We start from the raw sequence: 22,764 nt of genomic DNA, 5'->3' as shown, positions 1-22,764 counted from the left end.
TGTGATTCCAATTTCTTTTGCTTCCACAAATATTCTGTATAAGGACGACTATTTCTAAGGAGCCTGTGATCCTGAGCCAGTTATTTTTGGCTCATTAAAAACAATAATATAATTTAGTTAGGACTAACTCACTGTCTGGTTTCAGGGACACATAGGGTTAACTTAGATGGAGGGAAACAAGAACAACATTGTTTCCTAGACTAGCGTAAACTGTTCCATCATCAGCATTTCATTTTAAAAGTCTTTTTTCATAACTCTTGAATTTGTTTTGCTCAGACATTATTTATGTCAGGATTCCCCAACATGGTGCCCATGGATACCATGGTGCCCACCAGTACCTCGCCCCTGGTGCCCGCTGAGCTTTTTGGAAAGTAGATGGGGGCACTGGGCACCCGTACTGGTGGGCACCATGGTGACAAGGGTACCATGTTGGAGAGCCCTGACATAAATAATGTCTGAGCAAAATAAATTCAAGAGTTATGAAAAAAGACTTTTAAAATGAAATGCTGATGATGGAACAGTTTAAGCATCCAGAGAGTTAGGCTGATGCATGAGGAGAGATGAGTGTTCAGAAGCAGGAGCTGACCACCTTCTCCTGGCTTGCTGTGCTTCCAGTGGCTGGACCATGCATCCAACCAAAATGTAGATAGTTTCATCTCCAGCATGGTGCAGTGGTTAAAAGCAACAGACTCTAATCTGGAGAACCGGGTTTGATTCCCCACTCTTCCACATGAAGCCTGCTGGGTGACCTTAGGCTAGTCACAGTTCTCTCAGAACTTTCTCAGCCCCACCTTCCTCATAGGGTTTCCAACTGCCAGGTAGTAGCAGGAGATCTCCTGCTAATTCAACTGATCTCCAGCCGATAGAGATCAGATCACCTGGAGAAAAATGGCCACTTTGGCAATTGAACTCTATGGCATTGAAGTCCCTCCCCTCCCCAAACCCCGCCCTCCTCAGGCTCCACCCCAAAAATCTCCCGCCGGTGGCAACCCTACTTCCTCACGAAGTGTCTGTTGTGGGGAGGGGAAGCTGCTTTGAGACTTCTTAATAGTAGAGAAAAGTGGGCTATTAAAACCAACTCTTCTTCTTCTTTAGATCTGCCTCCCGTGGCAGCCATTTTGGGGTTATGCTCACCACCACTCCTCAAAAATCTAAAGGTGCTTAATGCTAAAAAAAAGTTTGGGGATCCCAGCCTTATGTATATACTTGAAAGTCCTAGTCCCTACAATTAGGAATTTTCCCAAAATGTTTTCACACTGCAACATTCTCTAAGCAGCCATTGAGGCTTTATATTAACTACTCCTAATTCCAGTTAACACAGATGACAAGTCAAATGAGCATGCACTACAATAATAAACAACTGAGAACAGATGTCCTGATCACTACTTGCCCCAGGTAGAAATCATAAACATGTGGGATAGCCCCCCCCTCCAAGCAATTTAAAACATTCAAGATACAATCAGAAACTTTCAAAACGGTAATCATACATATTAAAAAGTCTTCTGGACCTTTGCCAAATGGTCGACCTTTCGTCCTTTTTCAGATATTACAGCTGAATACTCTGCTAGCCTTATGAAGGTTGCCAGTACATTTTTTCTATACTTGGTTTTCCTCTGTTGAGGGCATTATATCTTTATTACTATTGCTTCCAGTAGATTAAATTTTGCTTTTTAAGTTATTTGACTGTGCAATGACCCATTTATCATTCTAAGCTAATTATAACAGTAATCAAATTCCACGCTTCAGGAAAGAGATAGACAAGCTAATTTCATAATAGTGAAAAACTGTGGAATTGGTTAGCCCGATATCCTTCCAAATATGTTAGGTATAGGTTACAGTTTTCAAAAAATCTCAAACACTTTAGCAACCTAAGACACACGTTCTAAAATCACTTACACTGCAGTCTTGGTACAGTTATTTTGAAGGACTTACTTCCATGTAAATATGTTAGTGCCAGTAAGCATGAGCTTATTTACACATTTGATTCAGCTACTTTATTCCCTATGCAGTTTGACCATTTCCAAGTATGGAATCATGCAGAGAAATGTAACATGTCAATGTGTTGCCTAACAAAACCAAGCCCTAATACAACACAGTAGCCAAACTTAAACATACTGAATTTGGCCACTTTTCAACCCCAATCTAAATTCCAACATATCTTGGGGTACTCTTACGCAACTGTTATTTTTTGTGGTGGCAAAAATCTTTGGGTTGAATGCACCGCAACATTTTTCCACTTGCACTAGAGCTCTTGTGCAAGCAGAAGCACAATAAAAACACTGCAGTAATCCCTTGTGCCAAGTCAAAGTTTTTGTCTCCCCACTTGTGTTTTCGCTTGCATAAGATCTTGTGCAACCAATTCCTGGACACTAGAACATATAGGAGAGGAAACAGCAAGGTGTTGCACAAGAACGTGCACAAGTGGAACAGCACTACATTCGTTTTGTTTCCACTTGGGTATCGCTGGATCCAAGCTGTGGTGTTTCACACACATCCAGAGCTTAAAAGCATGAAGCAGACCACAGATTCACTCCTCCTCTATTGCATGATAAATAACTCACACGAGAATGGTTCCTTGCAAATACATAATTAAAAAATCTGGATCAACATAAACTGTGGTTTGAACCAAAGGGATTAGACAGCTGAGAAATCTTCATGGGTTTTATAGGAAAACAGTTCAAAACATCTAAAATCAATAATATCTAGTATTTTTTATACTTGGGGTATTTTTCTACTGGGGAGAAAAGTGGAGTATAACTGAAGAAAATAAAGAGTATTGTCATGAACACAGAAGAGTGTACCCCATACACAGTGAGTTCACATATTCTTTGTCTTGTGGTCCCATTCTTGGGCATGGTCAGGATGCAACTCTTGGAGGAAACAGGTGGCTGGCTTTTATGTGTGAACTGACCATTAGACCCTGGAGGATCCAATGTAGCACACTCCAGGTACAGAATTACTCCTGAACAACTATAAACCAGCCTCTCTAATGACAATTATACCCCATTTCCATGGATACTTTCAAGGCCGCTCACACACACAAAGAAAAACAATTCATGATGGAGATATACACAAAAACATACAAGCCAGAAAACAGATAAAGCAACACTGGTAGAAATGCTCTAAAGCAGTGGTTCCCAACCTTTTCCCACTTGTGTACCCCTTGGCAGCTCATTTCCATAAACTGTATTCTTCATATTACCAAAATCCTTATATGTACATCGGTACCAGTGCGACAGCACTCAAATGTTCGTGAAGAGGAGAGTGAAAGCTGAGCCTGTGAGGGGCTGCTGAGAATGCGCGCTGTAGTGGCATGTTCACAACACATTGTTTAGGGAGGGACTCCCCACCATTGGCCAAAACAACAAAGCGAGAGAATGGGGCTTTTCTCAAGGTTAAATAATAAGGAAAACTCACTCTGCCAATCATAATGTTTAATTAATTTCACAACTTTTGACTTGCATCTTGTCCTACACTGTTGACATATGTAACTTTTCCCGCCATTATTCAGGTTTTTTTTTATGTACCCCTAAATGTCCTGATTCGTATCACTGGGGGTACGCATACCCCAGGTTAAGAATCACTGCTCTAAAGGAAAGGCATTCGGCTTTATAAAGTGCATTCCTTAAGGAGAGTTACTCCAGTCTAAGTCCATTCAATTCAATGGGCTTAGACTGGAGTAAATCTCTTTAGGAATACACTGATCATGTAAATGTATAGCAAAAGCCAGATTCATTTTCATCAGCATCCAACAATTTATTCATCCAAATTGGTTTTAAATATCAGGACAATCAAACCAACAGTTTTGTAAACAAGCTTCCAACAACATAAACAAGCAGCATTATAGTAGGTTGACAATGTTTTGTTGATTATTTGGATAGTTTAATTAGGTAAAATATTTATTAATCCATGCAAGTGCAGGAAAATAGTCCCTCGGAGTATTGTTGGGTGTGAGGCTTTGTATGCATGTCTTTTTTTCAGAACTCTGGATTTATTCTTATCAACTTTGGTCAGCTCTGACTGACTGAGTTAAATTTTTGTATATCACTCTGGAAAGATGGCTTTTAAATTCTTAGATAAAATTCATAATACTAATCCTCTAACTGCACAATCCTAAGGGGGAAGGGGGTTAAGAAGCACCCGGGGACGGTGCAGCCACACTGCCTCCTAAGCAGCTTCCTGGCCAGAAAAAGGAAGGCAAAAAAGGTAAATTTAGCAAAAACCCTGTGAAATTCCTCCATAGGGTTTCATAGTGCTATTCCTGCCCTTTTGCAGGAGTAACTTGGCACTAGCTAAAGAGGGCTTTACAAGTTTAAAAGGGCTTTGGGAGCTGACTGAAGCCAGCTCCGCTCCCGGGAATGCCCCCTTTGACCTTGTCCTGGGAAAACACTGCTGGTGAGGCTGCACCGGCACCAACAGCTCACGCTGCCATGCTGCTCCCCAAAGCTGGTATAAATTGCCCTGTTCCGGCGTTAGTGCCAGTTTAGCCAGCACAAGTGGCCCTAACACTGGTGAAGGGGTCACGCTGGCTCCCATTCCCTTCCCCCCCCATTAGGATTGCTCTGTAAAAATCAAATGGCAGCTATAACATATGCAATGCAGCTTTCTTACTTGTTTTCTGAAGTTCAAAAGTTTAGAGATTGTGAAGCTCATCAATCCTTGCATAATTTTCTAAAATGACAGTATGTCCCTACCTGACCACTGCAATAATCTTTGGAGGCCCTGCTTTGGGGGGCCTTGATTAATTAGATTAGGAAGGTAGCAACCTGAAAGAGAACTTCTTTGGTAGTGGCACGAAAACTCAGGAACTCTCTCCTCAAGGAAACTCATCTGTCTCCTCCTGTTGCCATCTTCCGTCAGCAAGTGAAGCATTTTTTGTTTCATTTGGTGTTCCTTCAATGATCCCTCCTTCCTGCCCCAGGTTATAATTGTTGGTGTTACGTATTTTATTTCCTATTGCTTAATGATATTGTTTTTATGGTTTTAAAGATGTGATTTTATTATGTATGTTTCAATTTGTTAGCTGCCTTGGTGGCTCTTATGTGGGCAGAGAGGCAAGGCATAATTTTTTAAAAAATATTTTTTTAAAAAATTAATAAAACACATCTATTTGGCAGTTTGCTGCCACAACACATCTATATGGCAGTTTGCTGTCAGAGGTATATCCCTCCGGATGGGTTTGGATGAGCACCATCTTTTAAATGACTCTTCTGCTACGCAGACTAGTCTTCTGTTGGGTGATGTATCTGGAAAGCTGGTCAGACCAACTTGGCTCCAATTACACAACCCCTACCTCAAAAAGGGCCCCAACTATGGGGTCCTAACAAAACTAGTCAAATAAACAAAAATGGGAGAAGTCACAGAGCCGTGCATCTGAGCAAAGGCGAATAGTCAACACCCAAAAAAGCTGAATATCTATTCGGCTTTTGGGAAATCGCCTATTCGGCTACGGGCAGATTCCCAGGTTTTGGTATTCGGCCGAAAATAAAGCCGAATGTTGCTAATTTTGTGTTTATTTTCAGTTTGGGTTTGCCGATATGTGCAGCCCTACCTATAACTGTTGTTCATTGAGAAGTCTTCTGTGTAGGTACAAAATGGGACTGTACACATGCAAGCCAGCCATGGAAAAGATTTCCAAAGCTTTCTAGAAGACTAGGAGAATCCTCCTCCCCTCAGTGCTTTCCTGCTGAAATAATCACATGAACAGGAGGAGGGGCGCTACTTCCTCAGTTCCCTCCATGCTGCCCTTAGAGGCCCAACAAACTAAGGTTCCAGAGAGTTCGCAGTGGGGCAGGAGGGAGGGATGTGTGCCTGCACAAAAGACCAATTGATAAACAACCATTACAGGTAAGTGCAACTCTATATCCAACATTGTATCTTCTGTGCAGTCCCACATTGGGTGACTAGCAAGCTCACTTACTGAATGAGATGGGTGTGAAGCTCTCAATGTAAGAGACCATGAAGGACCATCTTTCCAACAGTTGCTTAACATCCCATACAGACATTCACCCAGAGGTGCTCATAAAGGAACAAGTGCTGCTCTACCAAAGCCTCAACTGGAATACCATGCAACAATGTAGCCGGGAAGTATACGGCCCTGGAAGAGAAAGCTGAGATAGGTAAAGGACATTCAACATTCATGCACTTAAGACAATGTGACAGCACAAGGATGGGTTGTATGAGGATGCTGATAGGTCCTTCTTGGAGTTTAATTGACCAATAAAAAGTAGTATTGGGCCATTGATACACAAAACAGACAAGAAAACCCACATCTAAGGTATGTAAAAAGTGCTCTGCTGTTATGAGTCAGAAACTATATCATAATGATAGATTTGTGAGACATGAAAAATTAAGACAACTCATGGCAGGGAATCTTGGTCAGGGCATCAGAAACTGTAACAGTGTGAATCTGCATGAACAGGGGGACATAGGTTGGAACCCACAATGTACTCATGTCATAAGTGCTACAGACTAAGAATCACAGTAATAAAGGAAGCACCAGGGAAGTGCAACAATGAGATTATGCAGGAAATTAGATTATGCAGGAGGTAGCACCCATTATTGGAGGAAAGCATAATTGCAATGCATTCCATGACAACATGGACTGTTAGCACTAGAACTAAAACAAAGGCCATTTATGCAGGGTCAGTTTTGATGCTCGCTCAAAGCTCTTTTTAAAAATGTGACCTTTAAAATTCCTATTCACGGTCTTGAAGCAAAAGGAGAAATTCCACCCCCACACACACACTCGCCTGCTCCTTCGCTCCTTCGTTTGCATAGCCATTGGCAATGGTCGTTTACATAGCTAAGCTGTGATTGTGATTTTTCATGGTTCCTTCAGTAAATGCTTCAGTGCGGGGGGGAAGCAAATACAAAAGGTCGCGTTAAAGGGGCTCTTAAGAAATGTGAAGCATGTATGTGCCGGCTTTGCAGTCACTTCCTGAATGACGGTTCAGCATGAAAAAACAAACAAACAAAACGGGGCACTTCAGCCTGGAACGGTCTGCTAATTACCAAGCATAAATGGCCAAAGAAAAATAAGGTACATCTAGTGCATCTAGTAGTATGACAAATTACTTCTGTAGACTAGAATAGCCCCAGGCTAGCCTGATCTCATCAGATCTCAGAAGCTAAGCAGGGTCAGCCCTGGCTAGTATTTGGATGGGAAACATTCAAGGAAGACCAGGGCCGTGATGCAGAGGCAGGCGATGGCAAACCACCTCTGAACGTCTCTTGCCTTGAAAATCCTAAAGGGTCCACATAAGTCAGCTGTGACAATGGCAAAAAAAAAGGAACCACTGGGAGACAGTACCCTCACAGCAGGGATCCCACACTGCAAGGGAAGCATCTGAGATGGCACTAACTTCCAGAGGTGCAGAGTCAAAAGGAGTGCCATAAGAAAGTGTCATAAGGAGTACCAGAATGGCGTACGTATGCTCTGTCTGGGAAAAACAAATCTGGGCATCCATTGAAAGGAGAAACTTACACCAAAAAGCTACTTCTGTCATGTGTGTGTGTGTTAAGTGCCGTCAAGTAGCTTCCGACTCATGGCGACCCTATGAATGAAAGTCCTCCAAAATGTCCTATCTTTGAGAGCCTTGCTCAGATCTTGCAAATTGAAGGCTGTGGCTTCCTTTATTGAGTCAATCCATCTCTTGTTGGGTCTTCCTCTTTTCCTGCTGCCCTCAACTTTCCTAGCATGACTGTCTTTTCCAATGACTCTTGTCATCTCATGATGTGACCAAAATACGATAGCCTCAGTTTAGTCCTTTTAGCTTCTAGGGTCAGTTCAGGCTTGATTTGATCTATAACCCACTTCTGTCATGGTGCCACATAAAGGTATGTAAAAACGTAGGAACTGCAGTTGCATTAACTGAAGTTCAACAATCTTAGTGAAAGAAGTAGTAGAAAAGGGCAAGAGTCCTGTAGCACCTTAAAGACTAACAAAAATATTTTCTGGCCATGGCTCACGAAAGCTCATATCCTACCAGAAAATATTTTTGTTAGTCTTTAAGGTGCTACTGGACTCTTGCCCTTTTCTACTACTGCAGACAGACTAACACGGCTACCCACTGTGAATTATCTTAGTGAAAGAAGGATCGACTAAAAACGGAAAAAGGCAAAGGCAAAAAAATATCTCAATTAAGTAGGACAAAAAGGCCCTGGAAGGGATCAACGACCCATCAACAGGGCAAGGAAAACAATCCCACAATCTCACACGGGCTGCCCTAATTGCTGTGCAGCTCTGCAGACAGCCCTGCAACATCAGGTTATTGAAGGGGAAATAGAGAGGTTTCTAAAGGTTTAACAGTGAGCCAGTTCCTGCCCATTTGGGACATTGTCCATTTGAACAGGACAATTAATATTCTTTCAGGGGAAAAGTAGCCTGTCCCCAAAAAACCCTGGGGTGGGGTGGGGGGCTCATGCCAGCCATGGATGCTTGTAAAAAAACAGCAGCTGAGGCTACAGGTTAGCTAAAACAGTCAGAGGCTGTGATACTCAGAGGTATTAGAAGAAGTGAGCTGGAATACACAATCGCTCATATTAAAATAAATGCTGTTAAACTTTAAAGTGCCAGTGGACCTTTGCTTTATTAGACCCAGATACAATTTGTCCTTGAAGACCTCAAATGGCCTAAATTAGAACACTTGAGCCAATCCCTTTTATTCTCCGTGATGGGGTTAAAGAAGCGTGTCATGCTCATTCTAAAGGGGATAGTAAAAGGATCGTAACAGCCTGCCAATTAGCAACTTATAAGGGAAATAACAGGAAAATTCCAATTTTCACCCAGGCTAACAGTTTATACCCTCAGAGTTTTAGCAACAACGTCCTTGCCTATGCCTTTATCCCGTGGGGCACCCCTTTTGAGTAGAACATAGGGCATCCTTTAAGAAAACTGATTGGGAGTTTATGATTTATTCCTCCACCTTTCTTCCCTAATGACTTACAAAATTTTCCATCTTTTCCTATCCATCCTCAAAACAACCCTGAGATGTAGGACAGGTTGATCAAGTGCAATGTGCTCAAGGCCACTCAGCAAGCCTTTTGGAGCATGGGCATTCAAATCTTGGTCTCCCAGATCCTAGCCCAACACTTCACTTTTTAAGAAATTTATGCCTTCTGCCTTCACAAGGGCCCATTCTACCACACTGGCTTTCACTGCAAATGATGCCATATAAGAATGACCCCTGAAACAGGCTGGATTCATTTGAAGTAAGAATTCTTCCCCAGATGCAGCAGTGATGCTGAGGACTCTAGGGAAAGTCAGTGTCATTTCCTGGAAGGAAGACAGAAGCATGGGCAAAGTTGGCACAAACTTACATGGAATCAACAGCAAAACTGACTTCAAAATGCTTGGGCTTAGAAGTGCATGTTTATCATCTCTATTGGAAAACAGAAAAGGCTGAGGAGCCCCAACACATTGCATCCTCAGTGGTTCACAAGACTACCATGGAACTGAGAAAAGGGGCATACTGCTCAGGTGTGACTGCAAGAAGGCTGCAGAATGGCTCCATGTTCCCCAGAAGTGGCAATAGCAAGCCATGTCCTCACTCTGAAACAACACCTTTGGTGTCAGCAGTCCTTTAATGGTTAATCCTTAGTCGGGAACCGAGAGCCTGCAGTAAATGTTGGCGCATTGGCCTTTAGAATAAGGCACAACTGAGGGAGGGGGTTAACTTTTTGCAGAAGACATTAGTAGGAGGCTCAAAGTAAGGTTACAACCTCAGAGCCAAGCTGAAGCAGCCTCAGACAGGTGAGCTGTGTCCTTTGCCTGGCTGGTGTCTTTCAAAGGGAGTTGCTGTGAAGTGCAAGACTCTATCAGACCACACCCCCAGAGTTCTCACACAAAGCAAACCAAGGAAGAGGCAAAGGGTCTTCAGATGGGATGGCACTCAGCTCAAGCCTCTGTAAAAAAACCACCAAGGTTTATCGTTGTGGTTTCTGTGCAGTCCCCCATTGGGCCTGTGCACATGCAGGCTGGCCCCTGTAAAGATTTCCAGAGCTTTCTTGGTGCTTTCCCGCTGAAACCGTGATGTGAGTGGGGGAAGAGATGCTACTCCCTTAGTTCTCTTTCTGCCATCGCAGAGAGAGGATCTCCACTGCTATTCTATTTTTTTCCTGCATGTGCACAGGCCCAATGGGGGACTGCACAGAAACCACAACGATAAACCATTAGTTTCTCTTCCCAGAACTGTATCTTTCCAGGGTTACAGTTACATTATCTTTTGGGCGAGAACTTCAACTTACATACCTTCACAATTCATAAAAGACACTTCAAAAAATCTGATCCCAAGTACAAACTGTAATGTCTGAAGGAGCCTTTAGTAAATCTGTAAACCCTGTTGTCGTTACAATTCCACATGCAGAGCTATTACATTCATACTTCTCCACATCCATCAGGAACTTAATAAAACTCAAAGCTAGAAATAGCTCAAAGTCCCACAGCAATGCATGAGAAATGTTTGATTTTGCATCTTAGAAAATAGAACTCCTTCTATTTCCTTTAGACACAAATGTCTTGAATCTGGTCTTGGGGCTAGATAGGGAGAAATGAGAAATATGCTAATTGTAGTGTCACCTGAAGCTGCCACTGAAAGAAATTATAAGCCTCTTTTATATAAGCAGTAAATGCAAGGGTTAGCAGAGCCATATTATTAATATACTACCACACTTCCCACTAAAAACCATATTTCAACCAATGGGCGAATACTGCATTAGCTGCCTATCTACACTAAACCCATCAAACTATTGTAGTATATTGTGAATAAAAATTACTTTACTTGAAAATGTTTAATTAGATACTATTTCTCAATCTCTCTGACAAGAAAGTGATTAAATAACCTGGGTTTGTGAAGACAGGCAGTGTACTCATGGAATTCTACAGATGCAACATAAAACACTTTTGTGGGACTTTTAGTTGAACAACCAATGGAAGAAAATGCACAATCACATCTGCCACTCAAGGTAACAATCACCATCCATAATATTGCAGTAAATTTCAACACGGATGGCAAATCTTTTTTAAAAAGTGATTAAACTGCAATCAAGAAATTGTTCCACTTCTCTATAGTCTTTTGATGATTACATTTTAAACAAAAAGTTCTTAAACTGCAACAATCATTACCAATGAACTTGATTGCTTGCGATCATTATACATCATTATATATGTGCCTCTGCGGGTGGCAGGAGGAGAGAAGAAGCTCTGATGTTAAGAAGAAAGATAATCTGGGGCAGTTGTGAATAAGGATGCCAATTCTGTATTTTCATTTCAAACACTATTTGTTTTTATTATATTTGTTATTCAAACTATTGATTTCTGTTGGTCTCAATGAGAAACTCAGTTCTGCCTGTACCTTTCGTTTTCCATCCTGTTTGGACTGTACCCCTCATACACAAGGTCTTGCCTGTCTAATTTCAAGTAAATAACAGAAAGTGCCCCAGTATTATAAACAATTAAACACAGAACGTAGTTCCAGCAATATTTTCCCCATCCAATTGAGAAGAAATAGCAAGAACTGTGCTACCAACTCAAGGTATCCTTACTGCCATATTTCAGGGAGATTAGTCAATTAAAAATGTTACTTGCAAAGCAGACACTAGTGGATGATAGCATTCAAAGAAAACAGATAATGATAACAGTTTACAATTGGCAACCCAGGAAAGACAGCCAACCCCACAAAACTGGGACTGTTCCTTCAGAAAGCTGACTTTGCTACATTTACCATGAACCCAGTCTTGCTGGTTGAAAAGTAGGCTGACGCAGTATCCAAGACTGCCTTTTATCAGCTGAACTTGGTTTGCCAACTCTCTCCTTTCTTAGACTCCATCAGTCTGGCCACACTGATCCATGTTTACGTAGCTTCACAGTTGTATTACTGCACAGAGTGCTATGCTGGGCTGTCCTTGAAGACAACCACAAAACTAGTTTATTTAAAACAGCTGATCTATGTCATCAATTAATTGAGGGCAGGCTGCGTTAAGCAGCCTAGCCATGGCTGCCTTTTATTTTGGCAAATCCACCCTGGCTCCAAACTCAGCCAGCAGCTGCTGCCAGCCTTGTTTGTCATTGCCCGCAAAGAGGTGCCCAGCTCCAGCTCCCTTCCCTGATGTGCTGTGAAGCCACTATCTGGTTCGTAAAGATGTTGCTGAGCACAAAGGCACTCCTTTACATGCCCCATCCCACCGTAAAGCAAGTGATGGTCTGTTCAGAACATGCTTCCCATCACGCCCGATGGGTCAGGGTCCTCGCCGTTACCCCTACCTATCCATAAGCAACCCGCCCAATCCCTGCCAAACTAGTTATGGCCTAAACAGTCAATGACCAGGCCTACTTAAGCTATTAATAACTGCCCAACCTGAACATCACGAAGCAGGTTAAAAAAGCCTTCCCCAAAAGCCAATCAGGGAAGAAGCCCAAAAATTCCTGCTTGGCCCCAACGGCAACCAGCTAATTCCATGATATTCAAGGGAAAGAGGGAGGGAGGGTGGGTCAGCAACAGGCAGCAAAAGCTGCCTTTCGAGGGAGAAACAACAATAAAGCTTCTCTTTCCAGCCTTCCCTTTGGATGGCAGCCTTTGCCTTGTAGCCAATTTGGCTTCTTGTTTTATTCACATTGGACTGAGGTTAATCAATCCCTGGCTTAACAGCCAGGAATGCCTCTTTTGCTAAAAAGGGGTTTTTTACACTAGTGGAAGGTACTCCTATATGTAACCAAAACGGATGGATTTTTCATGCACAGTTTTTAATATGTACAGTTTGGTTAAAATTTTTGTGATTCAATATAATTTTAGCTTTTGTGTAATTGACATTGATATTTCCTTGAACTCTAACCCAAACAGCCAGACATCAGAATAATGGAGAGATCTGAATAGTAACAAACCATGACTTGCATCCACCAGAATACTGGAGAGATCTGAATAGTAACAAACTATGGCTTGGAGCATTTCTGTGGATGAAAGGATTTCCCAAATGTTGTTCCTGGATTCTTCCAGAAGCAACATTTCATGGGATATTTTGGGCTGCCACAGAAAACTGGTGGGTGGGAAAAGAAAGTTGTACTTTGGAGGTAGGAATGCTCCTATGGATCCAAGCTCTTGTCAAAAATTATGGTTCCTATTCATAACTGTCATGGTAATAACAGTATGCAAAAGGCTTTGTTCAGATGGGGATTGAACAGATGGGAATAGAGTGGGAATGCGGGAAAAAGTGAAGACAATTCTGCCAAGGTCACACAAAATAGTAATTATAGTTGTAGCAATGCACATACCGCAATCATCAGCTCATCTATTGGCTGCACTATTCAGACTACAACTGTAACTACGAACATTAACAAAATATATCTACATTACAAAATCAAAACAAAAAAAATGGTAACTAGAAATAAATTGCTTTTTCGGAAAGAAAATGTATTAATCATTTAAAAATAAAGAATGCTGGTTAAACTACATACCCTCCAAAATAAAATTTAAAATCTAAAATGGTGTTCTGATTTGCTAATTATTTGCCTATTTTTATTTTGTTCAGGGTGACAACAATCCCATAAAGAGACTGTATATTATTTTGATTGATATTAGAGGTGGTTAAGGTTGCCTATACACAGCAATTATTCCCCTTTGTGCATCCACACAAAAGATTCCATATACTTTCCTCGGTCAGCCTCTTATTGCCCCGCCCCCATACCACAAAGGACTTTTTGTTTAAATCACAGTTGCTATAGTGATATAAAAACTACTGAGTTTTTAAAGCTGTTTTAAAAGCTGTTTTTAAAAAATAGTTGCTATAGTGATTTTTCTTTAAGCCAGCAAAAAGCCTACTCTGGTGTCTGGTATGTGTGTGTGGCAGCCATAAAGGGAAGATAGCAACAACATGGTGCCAAAGAAATTTGCACCTTCCTATCCACATGGCATGCAAACTTGCTTGGACTGCGATAAGTCTGCATCAAATCAGGTTTCAGACACACCAGAGAAAAGGAGGGGAAGCCCTAGAAAGTAGACGCAGGAAGGATAATATTGTGAAAATGCTCAAAAAGGAAAAGAAAAAAAGCTGCCCTTTGCAATTAAAAAGGTAAAGGTACTCCCCTGTGCAAGTACTGGGTCATTCCTGACCCATGGGGTGACGTCACATCCCAACGTTTACTAGGCAGACTTTGTTTTACGGGGTGGTTTGCCAGTGCCTTCCCCAGTCATCTTCCTTTAACCCCCAGCAAGCTGGGTACTCATTTTACCGACCTTGGAAGGATGGAAGGCTGTGTGAACCTTGAGCCGGCTATCTGAAACCAACTCCCGTTGGGATCAAACTCAGGTCGTGAGCAGAGCTTGGACTGCAGTACTGCAGCTTACCACTCTGCACCACGGGGCTCTTTTGTGATAAAAGATAAAGTAAAAAATCCATGTGAAAGTAACTCAAGTTAGATCATATGCACAATTGTCCCCAGTGACACCAGTAAATACAATGGGTAGTCCACCGGATCCACATGTAGCACTCTTGTCTTGTAAACTGCACTGTCACGAACAGAACTCACCGAGTTATCTGCCAACCTCTGACTTACCTTTGCAAACACTGCAGCACTGGTCCTCTGGGAGGATGTAATCTTTTTCTGAGCAGTTCAATGGAGGGCAGCTCTCTGTTACTTTTACTAAAATCCCATTCTGGAAATAAATAATGTTGTAAAGAACGACACTGATGAAATTGAAAGTGACTGGGGGGGGTCACACAGTTTTCAAGTCTACAGCACCAGTGATATTTAGGCACAACTGTAATAAAGGGAAAGGCAGGGAGCTAAATCCATTTTACACCATAGCATCAAATACTGATTAAATCTGCTTGGACATTTCTGTTCCCACAGTTTAAAAGAGCGAGCCCATCTCTTCAAATATAAGAGTGTGCAGTTGCCTCTTTCTGTAATCTGTTTAACCATGTAAGAGAATTACAGTTTTCCACTCATGGTTATTACTAGTGAATTCTTTTGTGTCTTGTATCAGTCTTTCTTATCTGGTGTACTTTGATTCTTTCTATTAGTTTCTCTCATTCAAATACAACAGACAAGCTATAGAAATAAAACAGATCTGTACTGTAACTTCATTCCAGAATGCGCTCTACATTGCCCTAAATGATGCATCTAGTCAACATTTTCAGTTTAAAAATGGGCCACTTTTGGTTGACATAAGGTACATGTCCAAAATGAACGTATTAAAATCATTTTTTTAACCCCGAATTTGCACAACATCAACCCCTTCCCAATATGATGCTTCCTATCTGAGTTTCAGGAGGGTAGCCGTGTTGGTCTGCAGTATAAGAGCTAGATTCGAGTCCAGTAGATTTTCAGGGTACACACTTTCGAGAGTCAAAGCTACCTTCATCAGAACTTCCTGTCTTGTCATTTTTGCTAGAATCACGGTCAACATCCATATTTTTGTACAGTAGTTTTCTTTAAGGCTGCGGAAACCTAGTTCTGTAGGAAATATCTCCATACATGCCAAATGTATTCTAAGGAAAGGTGTCATACAGGAGTAACAGCAGACACTAAAAGGAGAATGGGGGGGGAAGCAGGAACTCGTTTTTCCCCCAGATGTGATTTAAATGGTCTTTCTATATAGAAGGCCAATGGACCACAGATATGAAATGTGATGACAACATTGGGGCCGGAGTACTTGAAAGTCCACCGCCTCCCTTATTGTCCAGCCCACTAGTAAAGATCTACTTCACAAGCCTCTGTTCTCTTTGCCCCTGCCTTCAGAGGCAGGTGGCAACCAGAGAGAAAGTGGTATCTCACTTATGGAATGCCTTTCACTGCAAGGTTCACCTGTCACCTATGTTGCTTTCTTTTTTTTAGGTGCCAGGCCAAAATGTTTCTGTTCACCCCAAGGGTTAAAGGATTACTCTTTTAATATTATCTATTCTGGAAATTGTTATTTTAGGATGTCAGTTGTCTCATCTATTTATTTATTTATTTTGGTCTGTGTTTTTATGCTGAGCTGGGGGTGGGTTTTTTTCTCTCCCTAATGCTGGATTTTAATTAATACATTTTAATGCTTTGTTTTTATTATTATTTTATTTTGTAAAATCAAACAATGTTACCTGATTGTCTGATAACTATAGTTCCTGACAATAAAGTGCCCAGCACAAAACCCTTCCTGCTTCCAAGAAGAATATGTTTTGAGTCACAACACAACCCATCCAAAGGGCAACCCAGGTAAGAGACAAGCAGACATGGTTTGCCATTGCCTTCAGACTGCCTGGCAGTGGAGTTCAGGGGGATGCCACAGCATTGTGGGAGAACCTTTTTCTTTAAAATACAGCCTTGTGTACTCACTGGAATTCGATACAGGAAGTGATAATGGTAGCTCTAGGAATCACTCTAGAGTTTTACCGTAGAGTTTCCTGTAGTTCCTAGACCTACCCTCTAGCGAGTATATGAGGCTGCTTTTTTCTTTATTTTTCCTGGGGGACCTGGGAGCTTGACAGACCTACATTGCCTTCTTCTGCATAGCAACTCCAGTCTTCCTTGGATTCAAGTGACCATGACCAACCCAGCTTAGCCCCCAAGCTCAGGTTAAGCTGGGCTATTCGGGCTGTTCTGTTTCCCAGAACATAGCTGAATAAGAAATGAATTAATTTTCTCTGGAATGGGTGGTGAGTAAAATCCACTCATACATGAGATTTAGCAATACTGTGATAAACAGCAGTCATTGGTAGGCACAGAAACGTTCTCAGAAAAGAGTACAAACATGCATTGACAACAAGAACTCATGATAAAAACTCCATATCAAATTGAATGCAAGAAAGCAAAAAGTGGAGGAGGATCTAAAACCAGAGCCATTACTCAAGTGGGAAACACTCAAAAGCAATTCAAATCTAGTAATAACTTAACTAATGTAGAATAGAAAATACACATAATGGGAAGCCCAACATTATAAATATGTTAGGTCCTCTGTTGCAGCTATTATTTTTTCTTCAGTAGCTATAGTAGAAGCCTTTTATTCAGCAAGCTACTTCAAAAAGTACGTTGCTCTGGAATCAGGCTGCACATTTGAACACTGCTGTGAGCTCTCACATTAAGCAAAAGTCCATTTCGGCAGGGTAGTTGTGCCTAGGCTTGTGCACATTGATAAACCCGAGCCAAAAATAAACCTGAGAATCGCCGTTTTGGCTTATTTCGGGCTTTGTGTTTACTGGTAGCAAAAGGCAGGGGAATAAGCCGAGCCGAATAGGCAATTCCCAGTAAAGCCGAATAGAATCAACTTTTCGGGATTCGGCTTTTCCTCTGCCTTTTGTTGCAAGGAGAGCTATCTCCTTGCTTCCTGCTGCAGCCTACCTTGCTTTTCTTCCAGGACAATCTAATGTGTGTGCGGGGGGGGGGGGGAGCCATAAATTATCATTGGCCAGGCCATGAAGAACTGTGTTCTGGAAAATTTTCAAACTTTTCTGTGCTTGGCCAAAGACTATCAAAGACTAGGCCATTCCTCAGAGGTCTGAGAGTTTGGTGGCTGCCTGATTCTCCCTCTGCGTTCCTGGGTCCTGGTGCCTCATTCTGACCTGCTGGATTACTTACCTGCTGCTTGGATTGCATTGGATTTTATTGGACTGGATTCCTGCCTGCCTGCTTGCCTGCCCACCTGTCTGCTGCCTAGAGGAGAAGACAATGAAGGGTTTGAGATATCATCGTTTTTCTTTTCAACCAGTTGTATTTGGGGCTCATTTTCTAAATTTTGCTAGTGTGGGGGGAGTTTGGGAGGTTGATTTGATTATTTTGTGGGTGGGGAAAAATCCTGCTTTCTCCTGTTTGCTTGCTCTAACACAGTTCAAGTCTTTGGATTTTTGGCCTTTCCATTTGTCTTTACATTCTGTTATAAGCAAGCAGGCCTTTGCCCTTCTGTTGCTTGGTGGGGGGGTTGCATCTTTGAGGGGCTTGGCTTATAGGCCCTCAGTTCTGATTTAATTTTGGTGGGATTTTGTTAGAAGCCAAGCCAGCCTTGCTGATTTTATTCTTTGGTTGGTTGGGCGGGGGTGGGGGGAGAGACTGCTTGGCTTCTGGGCCCTCTGTTATTAATTTTGGTAGAAGCCGGCCCAGCAGGGTTCAGCCTGTTGGTTGGTGTGGTTTTCCAGGTTTGAGTGGCTGATTTGAATGTTGGGGGGGGGGGCACTTCCTGGTTTTTATTGTCATTGGTCTCAGTTTGTTTAGAGAGAGTTTAATCTGGCATTTCTTCTTGTGTTCTCTGGTCTGCAGCTTTTGGTGTATTATAACACTCTCTTGGAAGTTTAGCAGTGTTACTTCACAGACACAACTAGCTTTAATAAGAGTCCCCACTTTTGATTCGGTTGTGGAGTGTTTGTGTTTCAGGGCTTTTGTAGAGAGTCTCGGCTCTGTTAGACTTATCTATGTGGTTTGTTGTGCTGTTGGATCAGGTTGGTGTCTGGTAGGGTAGGTAGGGCTTGTGTGAGTTATTGGGGAGGGAGGCATTGGCCTGCGATTGTCTCTGCTTTTTCATTGGAACTTAGACCTGTCTTCCCATAGCTTTCAATGGGCTCTCTTTTTTGGTATGGGCCCATGCAAAGTTATGATGGGAAGTCTATGGGGATTTTTTCAAAGCGCCTATGGGTTTTTTTTGGAGGTAGAGCCCCCAAATTTGCCGTGTGTCTGCAAGGGACTCCCCTTGAATGGACCCCCAAGTTTGGTGAAGAATGGGTCTGGGGGTCCGGTTTTATGGGGTCTGGGTCACCTCCATCCTCCTCCATAGAGAAGAAATAGTGAAGTGGCTGCAGTCAGATTCTCTACTGCGTACTTTGCTATGCTTCTCTGTTTCAATGGCCCATTGTTTTCAATGGTGGGAGAGTTTGCCTTTTTTGTTTCCCAGAAAAAATTTGGGCCCAATAAATCCGAACTCGAAATTTACTGAACTTTTTTGGGGGCACAAGCCTAGTTGTGCCACATAAATGGACCAAGGGAAATACAAGCATAGCTTATAGAATGATGGCTACTGTGCCAACAGCAGTGGACATGTTCCACATATTCTGGGATATAAATCAGCATTGAAATAAGGATCAGAGAAAAAATAAGCCCAGTTACTGTTAGACAAGAGTGTTCCCATTCAGCAGCACCTGAAAGACTAATTTGGGGAGAAAACGGAATGACCACTAACTGGGTGACCAAAAACTGGATGACCATTAAGAATAGTCACAGTTTCTACTAAATTCTTCCTCCGCAGAAGAGCCCTAAGCACAAGCAGGGCACTGCCCAAAATGCCAGATAAAAGCATGGTGCATATGTGAGTCTATGGACTACAACACTGTAAATGTTCATGATTTGTATTGAATCACACCTATCAAATGAAATTTGAATTTTTATCCTGTCATTAGGAATTACAACTTGAACAAAAATGATTACCAGAACAGATCTTAACTAACTAGACTTGCTTCAAACTACTCCATTCTGAAAGAAATAATATGAAGTGTGACAGCATTTTAAATAGCATTACCACACAATGCATCAATCAAATGGCAAACTGCACATGCTTTGCTCATTCTGTCTTTCTGAGCAATTTTGTAAAATGTTCTACAATTACCAGTCTATTCAGAACTAATTAGGGAGACCTTTCCGTTGTAATTCTAAGGGGGAACAAACACTTTCTTCCACGGTGTGTTATGATACTCTGGACCTCATCTGGAAACCTCTTTTGGAAAGTGGGAATGGGATGGGATTTCCACTGGAGATCCACCTTTCTCACCCAAACTATTCACTCAGCTATTTTCCACCAACACAGAAATTCGATTAATATGTAATATGGAACTACTAATGGAAGAGAAGGCAGAAGTACTTGGGTGTGATCTGAATAAAAAAAAGATAATGGACAAAGAAAAGGTTCAAACATCCACCTCTCTGCTGCTGCTTTTGCACTGAGAAGCATGTTCTTTCAGGCACAGTTTGCAGAAGGAAAAGCAGGTAGCCACTGGGCAGTGAAGACACATGGTGGAAACAAGATGTGTAGTTGAGCCCTAACCTTCATTATTAATAAATGTTATTCTCACCGTGGCCCCATCTGTTGATACTTTTCTCAGTTAATTCCTCACAGGGTCCCATCTTGTGCTTACTAATAACAGAATCCCATTATTTAAAGTGGTCTAAGTGTCAAACCAGATAAGAAGAAATCTGTAACCATGTATTACTTCAGATTGACATAAACTGTGGCTGATTTCAAAATTAGCTGACTGGTATCTAGGCATTTGGACTCACTAAGTCCACACCACTACTACCAGGTTCTCTTAGATGAGCGCGAATTGTTACACATTTGATTAATGGTAAACTATTTTAACTGAACAACTGTATTGTGTATTTGTGATATCATCCAATACCTGTGTCTGTCAGCAATGGCTGATACTTCCTTCATCATCCCCTAATTGTGTTGTCCAAGAAGATTTCCCTCCCTGAACTCATTATACTGTATAACCTCTGAAGTCATGGCCTTTCCCTACCTTTGTGTGGATGTGTACATCAGGCAGGAAACCCTGTGCTCTGTCAGCAGCTGTATGAGCATGCCACTTCCCAAGCACCCTGTACACTGAAAATGCTTTCATTCTACTTGTTTTTCTTGATTAACAAAGGTCATATGTTGACATAAACCGAACATAAAATAGAACCAATAGCACAAGTTTAGCTTAACTCCCCTGTGAAAATAGCTCTTCAATTCAAAGCAAATTGCTGTTCTTCTTGCATGCCGTTACCTTCTAATCCCTGCCTCTCCTACTCCTGTCCTCATAATTTTCTGCCCTTTCCCCTTACTTTATGGTCTTATAAGTAAGCCTGCAGACAGTATTTACTCTTCTAACTCAGTCACTGTGCAATGGTTAGCTTCTGCAGTGCTTCCTAAATTAAAGAAAACTACTAGTAGTAATATTTTATCATAGTTTTAAAACATTTTTCTCTGTAACTATGAATATCACATTTTTTTTAAAGTTGCCATTATTCAGAAGCCTAAAACTATGCCACAAGATTCTCTTCCACTACTGTATATAAAACAATCAGCTTTTGATCAGATGTGCTATCAGCAGCCTCATGCCAGGCACAGATACAGGGAGAGACTTGGGCATTACACCTCATGTGGCATCCTATTTTAGGAAAGCAGATTAAAGTAACAGGACTGTCCACACCTTAAAAGCACCTTGACTCCAATACTAAGACAAGCTCACTGCAGTCTAAGGATCACTTGTATAAAGACTGCATGGGGGGGGGAGTTTGCTCTTCTCCATTAACCCTAGGTGCTAAAGCCTTAGTGGAAGTCAATGTATCTAATAGTCAACATGGCCCCATCTGTGGAGAGAGAGAGGGGACATATTTCTACATACTTGGGGAAATCCCCAGGCTTGCAGAAAAATACTAAAAGTTTTAAAACATGAGGGGTAAATCCCCCAGAACAAAGGAGCATTGTCTGAACTTGTACAGACAACACAACTCTGTTGGTCCACCAGGGGACAAGGAAGAGAGGGAGCTGTGGCCGTCACATGAGCCAGAAAGGCAGAGGCAGTGGTGCATCAGGTAGACAAGAGAAGGGGGGAAAGTGGGAGCTGCCCCCACCGCCCCCCCCCATTCCCAGCCACCACCATGCATTGTTGCTCCCCGCAGAGTGAAAGGGAGGAGATAGGGGGCAGGCAGGCATGCAGAGTGGTGGGCAGGAAGGCAAAGCAGAGGGAGGGCAGGTGAGATTCTACCCTCTCAAGTCTTACAGGTCCTCTGCTTGTCAGAGCATTTTTACAACTAGTATGGGTTTTTTAAAATCGAACTTCCTACACTTTCCCTGAGAGGTGCTGCAGAATTTGAGCAGAATAATGTATATTTTAGCATTTACAAAACATCTGGCACTATGACAGAGAGAATGTGTATACAGTAAGACCTTGTACTTTGCAAGGGCCTGGTAGGAGCATGATTGTATGAGTGTGTTTAACTCTGTTTTTTCACAACAATACACTGGCACACTCTGAATGATTCCAGCCATCAGGAGACCAAGCAACCCCATGCTAAGGGTGGTGAAGAATTCTAAGCCCACTACATCATTAGTCGGATTCAAATTTCATACAGATATTTTGTCAGTAATGGGAATCGACACAGGTTGTTGCTGTGTCTGCCTTTGGAAAACACAATGAATTGGAGTTTGATTCAAGCCTACCCAAACCACAGAGCCTTCAACTGTGCTCCATATATTGGCGAGGGGGAGAGCAAGAGTAATGCACAAGTACATCAGCACATTGTATTCATGTCCATTACAAACCTCTGAATGTGGCCACTGCCTCAAAACCAAATGTTTATTAATTTCCACGTAGCAACTTAAGTTGGAGGAAGGCTCCTAAAGCTGGAGGAAAGCTTCACACTTTGTTCAGTGGAGTGGTAGGTTCTACCTCAGTAATTAATTTATATAAGTATTCTCTTATAAGACAAAATGATGATGCAGAGAATGGATCGTTGCAGTGGTTCCCGAGTGTTCTTTTTTCAGAGATCCTTTCCACACTGATTTGACAACTGTGGCATCTCCAAGCACTGGAATCTTGTCACTGCAGATGACACTGCATGTAGGCCAAGGCTCTCTTTTATATCCTGTTGTGAGGGCATCCTACTTGTTCCATAAGAACAGAGAACGTGCACCCAAAACTGTCTTTTTATCTTTACCTTGCAGAGAGAGAACTTGGCAAATTGTATTTCAGAGGCATTTCTCGATCATTATTGACCTTCTTATTAAGAAATCCCTTTTAATCTACCCAGTAACCAAATATTCTATG

The 22,764-nt window shown here is 41.9% G+C and overlaps 1 protein-coding gene across 1 annotated transcript in view; it reads right to left on the bottom strand.

The window, feature by feature from the left end:
* NELL1 (neural EGFL like 1) overlaps positions 1 to 22,764 on the bottom strand; it is a 560,206-nt gene that overhangs the window by 376,526 nt on the left and 160,916 nt on the right. The window contains exon 11 of the mRNA XM_056851927.1: positions 14,549 to 14,648. Within this exon, the coding sequence (XP_056707905.1) occupies positions 14,549 to 14,648 (100 nt within the window). The remainder of the gene's footprint in view (positions 1 to 14,548; positions 14,649 to 22,764) is intronic.

The sequence above is a fragment of the Euleptes europaea genome, chromosome 6 (genome assembly GCF_029931775.1).
Source record: "Euleptes europaea isolate rEulEur1 chromosome 6, rEulEur1.hap1, whole genome shotgun sequence".
Lineage (NCBI taxonomy): Eukaryota > Metazoa > Chordata > Lepidosauria > Squamata > Sphaerodactylidae > Euleptes > Euleptes europaea.
This window is presented reverse-complemented; position numbering and strand designations above follow the sequence as displayed.